Source organism: Bombus flavifrons, chromosome 15 (assembly GCF_040668555.2).
Source record: "Bombus flavifrons isolate JBK064 chromosome 15, iyBomFlav1_principal, whole genome shotgun sequence".
Classification (NCBI taxonomy): Eukaryota; Metazoa; Arthropoda; class Insecta; order Hymenoptera; family Apidae; genus Bombus; species Bombus flavifrons.
Window position 1 is genome coordinate 6,910,315 of NC_138456.1, and position 14,893 is coordinate 6,925,207.

The window sequence follows — 14,893 nt, forward strand, 5'->3', positions numbered from 1 at the left end:
ATCCTAAATCTTCTTGGGAATTGCAGCTTCGCAGCCGTTTAGAGATAAGTCTTATCCTTCTCTGATTGAAAACGTTAATCGCCAACTTGGAATGAAGCATGCTTTCTCTTGGATCCTGATATAAAGGCGTGATTAAACGCCGTCGACCCTTAAGGGAAATTGAAAATCTTTTCGAATCTGTAATTGGCGAATCTTCCTCGAATCTTCCGCAATCTTCCCGACATTCTCTTTTTCGTTTCCTCTTCTCCTTCGTATACTTCTCTTCACTTTGATATGCTAAATTACGTAAAGAGGAAATAAATAAGAGATAGGGATAATAATAATAATAATAATAATAATAATAATAATAATAATAATAATAGTAATACGTGAAAACTACAGGAAACAAACATGAGAAATTAAATTTTCTACTTTTACATGAAAGCAATTTTTAAACTCGTCGTCAGTATGAAAATTGTCTTTCTACTTGGTCGTGAAGCCAAAAATGTGTTGTTTACTTACTTACAGGAAATACCTGCACGATATGTCTAAAGATCATCGAAATCAGTAAGGTGTACCCATTCTAAGTAATTACCCATAAAAATTTATGTTGAATTTTTTCTATGAACAAGTGGATCCAGAAAGTGACGTGTTATTAGAAGAGACAGAGAGAGAGAGAGAGAGAGAAAGAGAAAGAGAGAACCGCACGCAGGACCGGCTTTCCGCTCGACAGTAATATTCTCATAGACTGAATGCACTTTTCCATCGGGTTATTTATTTTTTTGATATATGCACAGATCGAGAATACATCCACTTGCATCAGCATCGAATTCCTTCCGCTGCTTTCCGTGCCAATTCGTTGAACCGGAAAACGTATCAGACCGAGGAACCTTATTTTCCAAGCATCGGCTGCCGGTCCCACGGGTATCCTTCTATCAGATATTCAAACCGTGGATCGTTCTTATCTGCACGTTAAGCGAAAATCATTCGATTCGTTTAAACGTTTCCCCGTTCAGCATCCGACGAACCTCTTTCGTTCATCGATTTAATTAAACCGAAAATTGTCACTCTACAAAATTCCCTGTCTCTATTTCTCTCTTGCAGTGTCTTCCGACCAGTTCCTCGATACAAGAAGCTAACTTCACTGTAGATTGTAGCAAGAATGTTATTAGATTCGTTTATTGGAATTTCGTGAACCTTCTGCGTGAAAGGAAAGGTGTTGCTAGAATTAGAGTTCCTGCGTATTGAGTTAGAATCCTAAGTGAAATGTACGCATGTTACGTCAGACAGATGACATAGTAATGCTTTCAAAGCAATTTACTCGATACAACGTTTTCTAGGATACGTCTCAATTAACAAATATTGACATTAATTGCCTTGCCATTCTTAATTTCATTAAAAAAAAAGGGTAAAAAATTATTTAATATTTCCAGCGGTCTTAATTTCTAACTGGATTTTACTGGATTGCAATTTTTTTAAAAACCGTCGCTATACAATTTTCTCGCGCGTACATGAGTAGTTTGGATGTAATTGCGAGGCAGATACAGCAATTTCGCAGATGGAGGACTCGCAAGTTGCTGGTAAGAACGAGAATCACGACCCTTCTCGCAGACAACGTATTTAATCGCCAAATGCTTTCGTAATATCTTGAAACGCGCAGCTGGAAAATTTCAACAACGGGTCAAAAAGACCTCAACGATTCCAACAGAAGCGATCTTCCTAATATTTATCATTTTCTAGCGAATGATTGAAAACATACATAGCCCTGAAGAATGTAATCCAATGACGTCAAATTAACAATAGCTGTTAGTAAATCGCGAAACAACTTCCATTTCAATAAAAATTATTAGAAATATTTCTGAATTTATCGAAGATAAAGATTCGAGTGCCCTTTAACTTTTACCTTACCGTACAGATCGATGGCACAAGATTGTCGAATTATTTGAATATTTATCGTCTAAAGTGGATCACGGAACAGAAAGAAAATCAGGGAGAAAGTTTCTCGAGCGTAAAATCACGGTTTCGCGGACTATTCGCACCCTCGTCTTCCCGAATATTTCTTCAACGTATTTGCACGTATCACCTCGGGACCAACTCTGAAACTTCTGCCCGTTGTTCCCTAAATTTCATAAATATTCATTGTCGCGTGTGTGTTCTGGCAAAAGTGGATTTTCAATACAGCGACACGTATACAATAAATTAATGCATGGAAATTGCGAATAACGTTAGAAGAAACATTCTCATTGTTAAACAAATAAATAGAAAATAAACAGACCGCTAAAATGGAAAAAACCAAAGAATCGATAGCGTTCTATTCGCGTATTAGCGGTTTTGTAGCCAAACTTCGAGCATATTCTCGATGCACGCATTGATTGCTAATTATTCACCGGTTAATTGCAGTTTATTTGTTAAAATTGGTACATACCACACGTCACTGAGTAATGTAATAGTTATAAGCTTAATCGTGCATTCAAACGTACGAAACAGAGTAGATTTATGAGCTTGTTGCAAATATGAAGCTATAGTAAGCTAATAATAATGAATATTATCGCATTATGGTTAGAATTTGTGATTCGATACGTTACGGGTGAAAATACGCGTTCAGGTATCAGGGATTTTTTCACGTGTCACGAGAATGACATCGTCATACATAGTAACCAACTGTGTTATCAAGGCTCTTTTCATATGAAAAATGGCAATTCAATCCCAGCGGCCATGATAGCGTAATCGATAGGGTGCTTGATTACTGTGAAACCATGGTTCGAGTTCCAACACGGATGGATTTCAAGCGCCAATTGCATTTTTTTCAGTGAATTTTCATTACCTTCGTCGAAAACGTGTTGTAGACACAGAGCAATGTATGGCGCAATTTAAAAAATTGGAAAAGAAATTTCCAGTATGAAAACAACGAAAAAAGAAGAGATGACAATGAGTTCTGTGTAATTATACAAAATGAATTAAAAATAAAACAAATTCACGGTCGAAATGGTTACTGGAAATGAATAATCCCACTTCCAAAAAGGAAAAAAAACAAGAACAAAGAAGCGCAAATTACGGAGAAATGGGAAAAATAAACAAAAAAAAAAAAAAGAAAAAATAGCGGAAATAAGGCGAGAGAGTGGGAGAGAGGCAAAGAGAAAAAAACAGTCTTGATATTGCGTTGCCCCGAATTCTCTGGTGCGCACTACAATGTTGCCCATTGTTCTGTCCAGAAAATCGCTCGAAAAATCGAGATATTGTTCCTGGTCTCGCACAATACCCCCCGGAGTGGAACGCGTTCCAACGAACCGCGCATTATCATCGACACGCGCGGCGAAATAAATTAACGAGCGACAAAGCGGCAGGGCCCGATAACCCGTGCACGAGTCGCTGAATATCGCTGCGGATCCGTTTAAAAAACAACGTCACGCCGTACGTTGCAGCAGACGGGACGGTGAATCATGAATTTTCGATCGGACAAAGGCACAGCCGACGATCGGCAATTATAAAATTGCCATCACTCGTTAGGAAATTGCTGCTGATAACGCGCGTTTGGTTATCGCTTCCGTTTCGTCGTTCTGCTCCACTTAATCGTACGGATTTTTCACTGTTTCTCAAGTTGTAACGTTGTAGAAATTTCGATACGATAGGATTCCTTTCTTATTATTACAATAACGACGGAATGATTGAATATTCATCATTATGGGAAGTGTATCTCACTTTTTCCATTTCACCGTTTCTTTAACCAAAGCATACAAACTAGACAAATATTCCATGTAACCTTGGACGCTTCTTTCCTTATTTTAGCCTCGGAAATATTCTTCCCGCGCATTTCTAGCGCTTAAAATGCAGTCATTCGCCATAAACAATCACGCGAAACTTCCACTTCCCGCAATATATCGCACGAAATACCATTTTGCGTTTTCCAAAAACCTTTCTTTCTATGCACTTGGTGTTCCTGGATACACATAGAAATGGCCGTACATGCTAATGCATACTGCTCAGATATAACGTATATACCGTGACGACAACGTGTATAGTCTGGCAAAAGGAAACAGAGGAGCTTTCAAGCTACCGAAACTTAGCGTGGACAATACCTGATACAGACCTTGAAAGGTTCACAATGAAAGCGTTCTCCTTTGACACATCCATCGTACAAACAGCTTCGTCATATTTTCAGACGACCTAAAAAACGATCGAGCGCGTACCACGTTTCCAACTGGACACGGTATACACGGCGTCCTACTCTCTTTCTTTTTCGCTGGTTGCTTCCATCTTCCGTTACAGGACAATGTCGTTCATCTCTCGGTGGTTGTTTCCAGGGCCCTTGTTGCACATCCGGCTGTACTCTGCGCAACGGCGATAAGTGCAGGGACGACAACGGTTGCAGGGACGCGAGCTTTTGCGACGGCCGTGGTCCCCAGTGCCCGCCATCCATCAACAAGCCCAACAAGACCATATGCAACGAGGAATTCGTCTGCTACATGGGGGTGAGTCTAGACGTTTCCGTCTGCTCTCTTGTTACGTGCCGCTCCTTTATCTTCTGGTGAATTTCTGTCACTTTTCGGAACATCTTTATATATATGAGAGAGATAGAAAATATTCCTATTACAATACTCGTTACGTCATTTAGCGAGTGAAGCAAATCTCTGTGTGGCTCCCAATTGTCTAGTCCTGTCTACGAAGATATGAAGTTGCAGAAACAATTTTAATTTCATTATTTATGAGACTCTGATTATAACATAGAATATACGGAACTTTTATTACTCACGGATCTAACCGAAATAATAATAACAACAACAATTTCAGCAAGTCTCTTTTTAGATTCATTCATCTCATTCCTTCAAAAAGTGTCTTAACATTTACGAACACAGAGATATATAAATTGAAGTTTACAGAGCATGAAAATCCACAATAACTTTGCCTGTCGCGCTCTATTGGTGTTGAAACACGTCATGACGCTCAGCTTTATGATCGCAGATGATCAAGCAGCGCGAAACCGAGGCGAAAGCGAAGTGCCGCTATATCGCGAAATACGATCGTGTTTCGTCTAAATTATCCTCGCGACGAAAATGAGTCCGTTGCAGCGGGCGATGGTGACCGAAATTACGCGGAAATTTACGATTTCCTAGCGCGAAACTAGCTGCTTGTCTAGTTACTTATTCATTGGAGATAGCTTGCCATTTTCTCGTTCGTAATAGGAACCAGAGGAAGACTACATGGTACACACGATGCTAGAGTTACACAACAGGTACTACCAAAAAGAAATCGAACCGTTTTTCGAGACTGATTAAAAATAACACGCGATAGCTTCATGTAGATGACTTCTCTAAATTTGTATACATTGCCTCGAACTATCGTTACAATGTTCACAAAGCTCGATGAAATCTTTCATATTGATGGGTTTAAACAAATCATCTACAAAACCATTAAATGGTACCTGCTACCAGTACTGTGAAATTAATAACATCATTTTCTCTGTGACAAGAAACCATATACAGATAACGTTAAAAAAGCCAGAAACGTGAAAAGGAGCATATGTAGACGTTCTTTGAAACACAATATCTTTGCACCGGTACTTTCCTTTGATAAGATTTGCATTGAAATTTCCATTAGTCGTCGACTTTGGGAGCGCGAGAAAATCCGTGGATCTTCGGAAACCGAAACCAGCAAAACTCTGCTCGCATGTAGGAAGCTTACGATTGGTTCTGTTTCTGGAAGAAGAGGGAAGAATCCACGAGGGAGTGATTTCGAAATGTACGCGTGGCATTTTCTTACGCGTAGCTTCCTCTTTCTCCACGAGCGCGCTTCGAGTCTCGAGGGTAGATTTAAGGCTCCGGCTGCCGTGCGCACGCACACCCGCAATGAAATACCCTTCAGCCCACGGTAGCACATTCATCTGTTAAGAAATCTTGAGACTCATCCCCCGCCCTTGTCGATCGGGTCGGAGTTAAACCGCGTGGAGAATACGAATTAGATTTCGAGTGAATTTTTCATTCTTCCTAATGAAATTAATTTCGGGAGAGAAGAACATCGGAGGGATCGAAATTATTCATCCATCGAAGGTATCGTTCGACGAATGAATATAAATCAAAAGTATCAGGAAATCTCGAAATTCATTTGAACATATGGAAGTTAAACTGCGTAGAGAATATAGATCAACTTGCAGGTGAATTTTTTTAACAAAATTACTTCTACAGTGAAGATGTCGAAATAGTTCGAAGTTATCGGAATTATTCATTGATAGCAAGCCGTCTTATCTTTTTACATTCATTCGTCGAGACAAAGGTGTGAAGAAATCTCGAGAGTCAGTTAAGAATCAAAATTAAATCCAGTGGAGAACGTAGATTATCTTCCAAGTTTTTCTAAGAATGTTAAGTTCTGCACGGAGAATATCGAAATTATCAATTTTCTTGTGTCCACTCGTCGAAACAAAGCTATCGAGAAATCGTGAAATTTCCTCGATCGAATAAAAATTAAACTGAGTGGAGGATATAAACTATCCCGCGAGTGAATTTTTCTAAGAGAATTAATTTTATGGAAATACATATCGAAAAGATATGAAATGATCGAAATTATCCATGGATCAAAAGCCATTTTCTTCTTCATACGAGGAAGCAAACAGTGGACAGCGGTGATAACGACGCAAGGTTATTTCCTCTAGTTGTAGGTTCGAGTAGAAACATTCGATTATAGTCAGCCAAGCGGAAAATGCGTTTCAGCCGCACACGTGCAACAGTTCGACGGCACGCATCGGCAGCTACGAATCGATACTCCCGAAATACAGGCTTTCTAATCTGCAAGTACAATAACGAGCGAGAGAGGCCGAGACGGGGTCGGCCGGCTGTCGATTGCAATTTGCTTTGCTGTTTCCGTGCCGCGCTGCCTCTCGCCATTGCTCGACAACGACCGTTCTTACCGTCACGCGAGCATCTAAAAAAGACGCAACTTTACCTGCCGAAATAATTGACGGAAAGATGCAAAAAATATCTAAAATTCGACATGGTTGAATAAAACGACACGAAAGTGTCGTGTTTTCAAATTAAACAAATAGAATCTAAGTATAAATGTATTTCATCCACTAAACATTACAATAAATACTATACATCGATTGTTTTATATGTTTTTACGTATTACGTGCGCTCTGTGATATTGAAATTTCTAATTTCCTATAAATTCATAAATGCCCGTAGTCTGCGTATCGTGAAATAATTACCACGCGATTATTACGATATAGTCAACACATTAACGAAAGATAAAGTTAAATTAAACAGTCTATGTATTGTTTCCTTCACCATACTATTTCTAGTTTCGAACTAGTCTCATCCCGTCTCGATGCATGTTAATCGATGAATTAATTAGTCTTTTATGCGGACCCACAGACACGTCAACATCAACTTGCGTAACCTATTTGTAATGTATGCTCCCACGCGACCTATCTATTTTTCATCGAGCGAAGGATTTTCTTTCGTTTTGTACACTCTATTATCGTTGTATTTGTTATATTGCTCTCAAAGGACATAGCTCGTTTATTACACTAAATAAATAAATAAATACAACACGATAAAGCTAAGGCAAACGCGCAACATGGCGAACCACTGTATCGATCACACGCAATCTATTCGAACTTAGCGATCATAACTTGAAAAATTACTTACACGATAGTCCGTTTTGCGGTATAAACCGTCTTCAACGAGCCAAACAACGAAGAAAGGATAAGATGCCGCGCATCGTGTAGATGCGATTCGGAAGAGAACAACGTTCGAGTCGCGAGCTTATCTATCTTCGGTGACCCTGCTGGAAATTACCTCGTATTTAGAGGTTTATGCACGTAGGCTGACACTTTATCGGGCTCTTGCATTGCTTACAGGAATGCACCGGCAGCATTTGCCTGGCTTACGGCTTGGAATCCTGTCAGTGCATCGCAGGGCCCGTGGATCCCCCAACCAAAAGCTGCGAACTCTGTTGTAAATTGCCAGGAGAGGATCAACCGTGCCTGTGAGAGACGATCGTTGTACAATACGCGGTTTTATGCGAATGTTCGTGTCACTCGTTTCACTTCGCTTTAGGGGAAACTCTACTTTCACCCTCGAAATAATTACCTCCTCTGTGACTAGAGAATTGCAACTAAAGAGATTTGACCTTGTGATAACCATATTCGATGTTCAGTTTCATTTTGGTACTTCGGAGTTGAGCTTTTCCAATACGAAACCTGTGGCGATGAACATTCGCAAGAATTTAACTATGTATATACAATACATACAGTCACTACAAAAAGTATTTGCACATATCTTTAGTTTCTAATGGAGGATTTTTTGCTAGATTCTACTTTATTCTGTTCCGTCTCTAGGTTCTATCTTATTTTCGTGGTAGGACATTTTTACGGGCATGTAGAAATATTATTCAGTGATTCGAAATTTAATAAACTTGGACTCAAGAAATTGACATGTAAATACAATAAGAAATTCAACGGTATGCAAATACTTTTAAAGAAAGATTCACACTCCTTTCAACGAGTAAAAATCTGCCTGTGACCGAAAATCCTTCCTACATATCCTTTTCTTCGTTATCTTTTTACACGGCGAAAGCTTAGTCGAAAAAAGAGAAACGAGTCGTTAACTAAAACATCAAAACGACCAAGCAAACCAGACGTCATTGCAGGTGCATCTCTTTACAGATCATCGTTCGCATGGAATTCAGCGCCTTACGATATTCCTGATATGCTGTCGAAGCCAGGCACACCATGCAACGATTACAATGGCTATTGCGACGTCTTCCAAAGATGTCGAGAGGTAATACACCGCTCAGACTTTTCTACGACCCTTCGACGTTTTTGAAATCAAAAAATCTCGCGTGTCAATCGAACAAGAATATTCTCTCTACATCTCTCTGATTACTTTTTTAATCATAGAAATTCTATTGTAGGTGGATCCAAGCGGACCACTGGCAACTCTACGAAGACTTTTGTCGGACGCTACTCTGGCGAGTTTTCAACGCTGGATGATCAATCGCTGGTACATCGTTGCAGTAACCGTCGTTGTCTCGCTGTTAATCGTGGTAAGTTTCGATTCGTCTATTTTTCGTCTAGTTTTATTTTTTGATTCGAGCAGACGAAGCATCGTGCTTATTTTTACCATTTCTAAGACAACGTGATAATTTTCTAATCGGTGAATCTTCCAATCCGAAGATTTCATATTGATTGTAACACTTTTGAAATTGACAAAGGCAAGGTAATTTATATAAAAAATGCTGTATTATTACGCTACGATTAGTTTCTTCTTTTCTTCTTTTTATTATCGAAAGCTATTCGGAACAGATCGCATGATAAACACGTCAGAAATTTGAAAAAGGATTATCCAAACGTCCAAACAATTCGCAAACTTTCGAGTCCTATTAACTTTAACGCCTTTGCTATTCTCATTATTTTTTCAAATTCCAGAATATTGCAGTTTGCGATAAAATATACTCTCGTGTTCACGGTCGAAACAAATTGATCTCGAAAGCGTGTGGATAATGCAGTTGCGTATCCGGGGCAAAAAATATCGTCGACGTATCGAATACCTACGCGAAGCCAATTACCTGTCTTGTCAATTAAAATTTGTACATACGCATAAAAAACACCAGGAACAGTTGCGCGATCTCGTTCTCCTGGAAAATACATACACATGTTGCGAACATCACGCGGCGAAAAACGATTCAATTACACCGATGTTTTCGTTCTGTTTGCCCGTAAAAGCGCAAGAACATTTTTGTAACGTTTAATACGATCGAACAATGGGTCAGTTTGTTTTATTCCGTTTAATTTCGACCCGAGCGCGTGAGTGTTTATGATTAAAAACGAAAAATGTACGGTAAACATCAAAATTTACTGAAATAAATTACCAGCTTCGATATTTAATTAACAGTCTACCCTTTCCCTTTGCAGTTTACCCTTCCCATACATCTTTCCGAAATATTTCAATCGGAGATTGCAGGAAAAAAGAAGCACGATTCCTTCGATTATTTATCCGAACTGTATCGACATTAGGAAATTAGGAAAAAAGTATAGAAGAAAATAAATGCAAGAGATGGAATATTCTCGCGATCGCGTTATAAAATGGCGATTAAGCGGAGGAAGGTGTCGACCGAGATATATTGTAAATTCAATCGCACGCAAGTTGGCCAACTTCCGAGCTGCGACGGCCGCGAAAGCAGCCGGAAATTCATCCGGAGATAGGTTTAAAGTAGCGACGGTAACGCGACGCCGCCACGAATTATATTATAAACCATATCCCGTGGGATCTTGCCGGCGGATAATGCAACCGCAAACTTTTTCCGCCCCAACGTCGTCCTAACGAACATACTCTTTCCCCTTTCTCTTTTTTTAGTGACGCGAATTTGTTCGTCAAGTTTCATTATCATTTAAATCCGTCCTAGCAACCAAATTATTCCGCATCGCGTTCTTTAATCCAATTAAATCGTAACGATCAGCATTTCTTTAAATATAAAACCGCATTGTGTGTTTCATGTCGCAGGCGCTCGTAACGTATTCCCTGAGCAAACGACGCAACAGCCGCGTGAAAATTCTGGCAAGCACAAGGGATCAGCTACACGCGGTTTCCGAAGGGACGAACGCGAGCGACGAGCCGACAAGGGAGCGATCGTCCGTGCGGAAGGTACAATCTATGGACATTTCGTGGCTGAAAAGGAGGATCGTCGAAACGATGAAGAGCATCGCATCCCCGAGAAGGAAGAAGGACGCGTCCTCAGAGGCGGGCACGTTCCTCGCGCGGATTTCTCGACTGTTGGCCAGAGATTCGGCCGTTCGTAACTCCGAGGAGAAATCTTCGAACGAAGTGGAACAGTTGTGTAGAAGCAACGTGGATAAAACGAAGGAAGAAAGCAAGAAAAACGGAAGCAAACAAAAAGATGAGAATGAAAGACTCATGGTGATAGTTTCGCCAGAGAAGGAGACCGACGTCTGGAGACGAGTCTGTCTGTTGTTCGTCGGAAGTCGCCGTAATCGTGCAAGTTCCTCTCCAACACGAAGAAAATCGAATAGTGGTGAATCGACGCGTGCACAACCTTGGAGAAAGACGGTTCAAGTTGAGAAACTGTGCACCGGTTCCAAGGTGATCGTGAGTTCTTGTAGAAGAGGAGACAGGTGTCAAACGGAGCCTCTAGTGGCTCCTGACACTCCGGACACTCCTGGCGAGACTTCAGAGACGAGAAGTCAGACGTCGGATTTGACTGTGTTGCTCTCTGACAGTTAGTTTCGAAGGAGGAAGTATCGTGAACTCTTACCTGAGAATCTGAGTGTTTATTTTCTTCTGGAACGCTCATCCGCAAGTATTTTCGTCTGTGGCAAACATTTATTTCGATTTTACAGTTGATTCTGCTACTTCAACAATCTTCGTGTTTTAAGTTTCCACTTTGGTTTCTCTGACGCACTGAAGCAGCTACTGTGTACTTCCCGAAATTACGAACTGAAGGGTTGAGAACTGTAAGAAGATACTTCTACAATAATTCTACAAGAAATCAAAGATGTTGATGAGAAATAGATTTGAGAAACAACGTATCTTTTTAAGTGTAAATATTGTACAGAATCTTATACCGTTATCGTCGTAGACTACTTTTTAGAGTAAGGCCAGCAAGGTTTGCGGAATCGAATGGATTGTTGTAATTCATTTTAGTCAGAGAGCTCTTCACCTAGAAGCGGACCAAACGTAGATGGAAGATCGTCCAGCGCTGAACTTCGTAGACTCGTGTATATAAAAACAGAACGATTGTTACTGTATAATAAATCGTGCGTCACCGTTCATTATTAACCCGTAATTAACTCATCTGTGTTCCCATCATTCGTCGATTATGGATATTTCGTTAGCTTACGGCATCTCTCGTTTCTTTCCCGAAACTCAATTTATCATTCAAAAGCCAAGTTGATCAGATCTAAAAATTTATAAATTTTTTAGTTTGTTTATTCATTTACGCGATTAACGTTCAATTTTCAAACGACAAGCAATGCACTTCTATAAATTCCATTATTGCAATGAAATTGCATACATAATTACAAATTTCAATGCAAATTTTGAAAGTACTGCGTTTGGAGTCTCATTACGCAAATTCATTTCTTTATGAATATGATTAAAGAAGTGAAACGAAATTAAAGATTCGTTTTATCCACTAAATATTACAATGAATATTATATTTTGAATATTTAGATACATGTATTTTTGTTTACTCGTTACTTTCCTCGACTTTTAAACTTATGAAGGTGGTTACTATGGCTTCTGAGTGACACGTGTGTCAAACATGCTCGACTTATACTACTTGAATCTATTTCTGTTGAATAATGCATCGAACGTACACTAAATCTAAGTATGTATCTATTTATTATACGATAATATCGCTTACTAAGAGGTTATAATTTGTTCGATAAGAACTTGAATGTTAAATATTTGACAAATTTTTCCAAGGATTTCGTATCGCCATAGCCAATTATTTTGAGCATATTATTATAACGTCTCTGTATGTTTAAACGAACGTTTCCTTATTATAGCTGACGTTAATTAAAATAATAATACAAAAGTTGATTATAATTCTTATTGTACCTCCGCTTGAAAGAAATGTAAGATACCTAAATATGTAATAAAAAAAGAGAGTGAACATTTGGAAAAACTTTCGTATGAATTAGTTTAAATAAAAATACGTTCGACTTTACCAACAAACTGTAAACATGAATTCAAACGTTATCGACATGTGACTGTTCTATTAAACTTCCCATCTGCTGGTAACTTTTTAGAGTATCAACATTTTTGCAAGAAATTCCTTGCATAGCGATTAAATACTCAAAATGAAATATGAAAAAGTGACAGTGAATTAGAAGAAAAGCCTGAGAATAATTTAGGTAATTTATTAATATTCTAAACGCGATTATATGTCAAAGTACAATGTTTATAAAATATCAAAATCAAAATTGTAGTCGATATTATTGTAAAAATCGTCTATGTAAAGCTTGAAATATGATAATTTTATATGTAAAACTATATCTGTGAAAACAAAATGGAATAATAGCAAAGTTATCGACTGAAATTTACCGAGCGTAGTTTCGTTTCCATATCGAAGAAGTCGACGTAACCTCGGCGGGTATAACATAAACTGAAAATTGAAACGAAGCGTGCCACGTATTAAAGTGGTTTAGCAATTTAGAAACGACAAATATGAATTTCTCCAATTTTCTTTCAATAATTTACAACTCTTACATTACCTTTATCTATCTCCCAATATTTTCCATTTTCAAACAGGTTGAAGAAGAGATTCCAAACAACCATTCGAATATCATTTTTTTATTAACGTTTTATCAGTTACAATTTTGATTACATACATATAATGTAGATTCTTCTTTAAACACATGTCGCTATAATACAAATGACGAGGATAAAAATTTGGAGTGCGTAAAAATGTAATTAGATGACGATTTTTTTTCTTTTTGTTTCTTTCTTTCATTCTTGTTTTCTCCCTTATTATCCCATTGGTCATGGCGATGGGCCAACTTTGAATGTATATTAATATAATATACCGAGCTGGCCCATGTCCACTGAGGGTTAAAGTTTAATTATTTTTTACGGTCACATCTTTTTTTTTTAAATCATCCCTAATTCGCTACTTTGTTTCACTTTTTTTTTTCTTTCCTTTATACAGTATAATCGGTGCACATCCGTCGCGCAAGACTGGTCCAGTAATTAGCGATTGACCGATGCGCTGATCAAGTGAAAATCTCGAATATTGTTTACACCGACCACACAGGCACGGATTAGCGCCAAATTCAGAAGACAGGATATTTACAGATGAACAAACGGCTTGCCCAGGCGTTCGTCCACTCGCTTTGTGGACGTTCTACTTTATATACACGTTCGGTGCACCTTCTTTTTCGTCTCTTCTTTTAACATTCTGTCACCATTCCTCGCATCGTTCACCCCTCGAGCCTCGATCAATAAATACCTATCGATATATCGATTCTCCGGAGAAATAAAAATTTGCAAAAATAAAACAGACTTAAAGCAACGAATTATCCTACTTTCATCCCTAACTCCAAACGTTGCTTTGTAAAACAAGATACGGAGCAAGACACAAGGAGTTCCAGTACCATTCGAATTATCATATTTTTCAAATATGAAAATCGAGTGTAGTGTCGGTTCAAACATTCGAGGGACTAATGAGAAGAAGAACGCGTCGAGGTTCGTGAATATAAAAAGCAATAGGAACGGAGAAGTTCGACTTGTCTTCCGAGAGTATTGGAAGGGAAACAAGAGGCAGGTCCTTTGAACTTAGAACAAAGATAAGACTCGATTTGTATACGAGAACGAGTAGTATCTTTCTCTTCGTCTGTTTTCGTCTTTATATGTCGAACTGATTGTTTTTAAATAATTATGTACTTGTTACGCATCTGCCAAACTACGGAAGTAGAGAATAATTGTAAAAGAGTACGAAGCGAGTTTATTTGTAACATTTAAATAATTGTCTATATCTTATCTCTTGATTCAATGCAACAAAAATTGCACAGTATAATAACACTCTATTAAAAACAATTCATGATATGAAAACACTCTTTCTGATAAAACACAGTAAATGTAACGAACTACAAAAGTTTATGTGAATTTATAAAACATTGATCGTTTAGTGTTGATACAATCGATGACTAAAGTATAAAAGCTGTACAAGCAAACTGAAAATTTAAGACGTAGAGAAGAATTTTTAAAATATTTAAATACAACGAAATTGATTTTTTCGTTTTTCGTCTATTTTTTCGTCTATTTTTTCTAAAAAAAATTTATTTTTAGTATATTTTTTCGTGAGTCTGTAAAAATTTTTACGAAAAATTGCGAATTTCTCCATAATTGAGCAGATCTGCAAAGTGGAAATAGGATTTAGAGAAGCAGACACTAATCAGCCAAGA

The 14,893-nt window shown here is 38.3% G+C and overlaps 1 protein-coding gene across 2 annotated transcripts in view; it reads left to right on the forward strand.

Annotated features, from left to right (window-relative positions):
* The window catches only part of LOC138187480 (disintegrin and metalloproteinase domain-containing protein 10), a 159,708-nt gene extending 146,575 nt beyond the window's left edge, over window positions 1-13,133 (forward strand). For both annotated transcript variants that reach the window (XM_069128311.1, XM_069128312.1), the window contains exons 13-17: window positions 4,281-4,448; window positions 7,829-7,956; window positions 8,636-8,750; window positions 8,884-9,015; window positions 10,473-13,133. In XM_069128311.1, the coding sequence (XP_068984412.1) occupies window positions 4,281-4,448; window positions 7,829-7,956; window positions 8,636-8,750; window positions 8,884-9,015; window positions 10,473-11,210 (1,281 nt within the window). In that variant the 3' untranslated portion in view covers window positions 11,211-13,133. The remainder of the gene's footprint in view (window positions 1-4,280; window positions 4,449-7,828; window positions 7,957-8,635; window positions 8,751-8,883; window positions 9,016-10,472) is intronic.
* The last annotated feature ends 1,760 nt before the right edge of the window (window positions 13,134-14,893 follow it).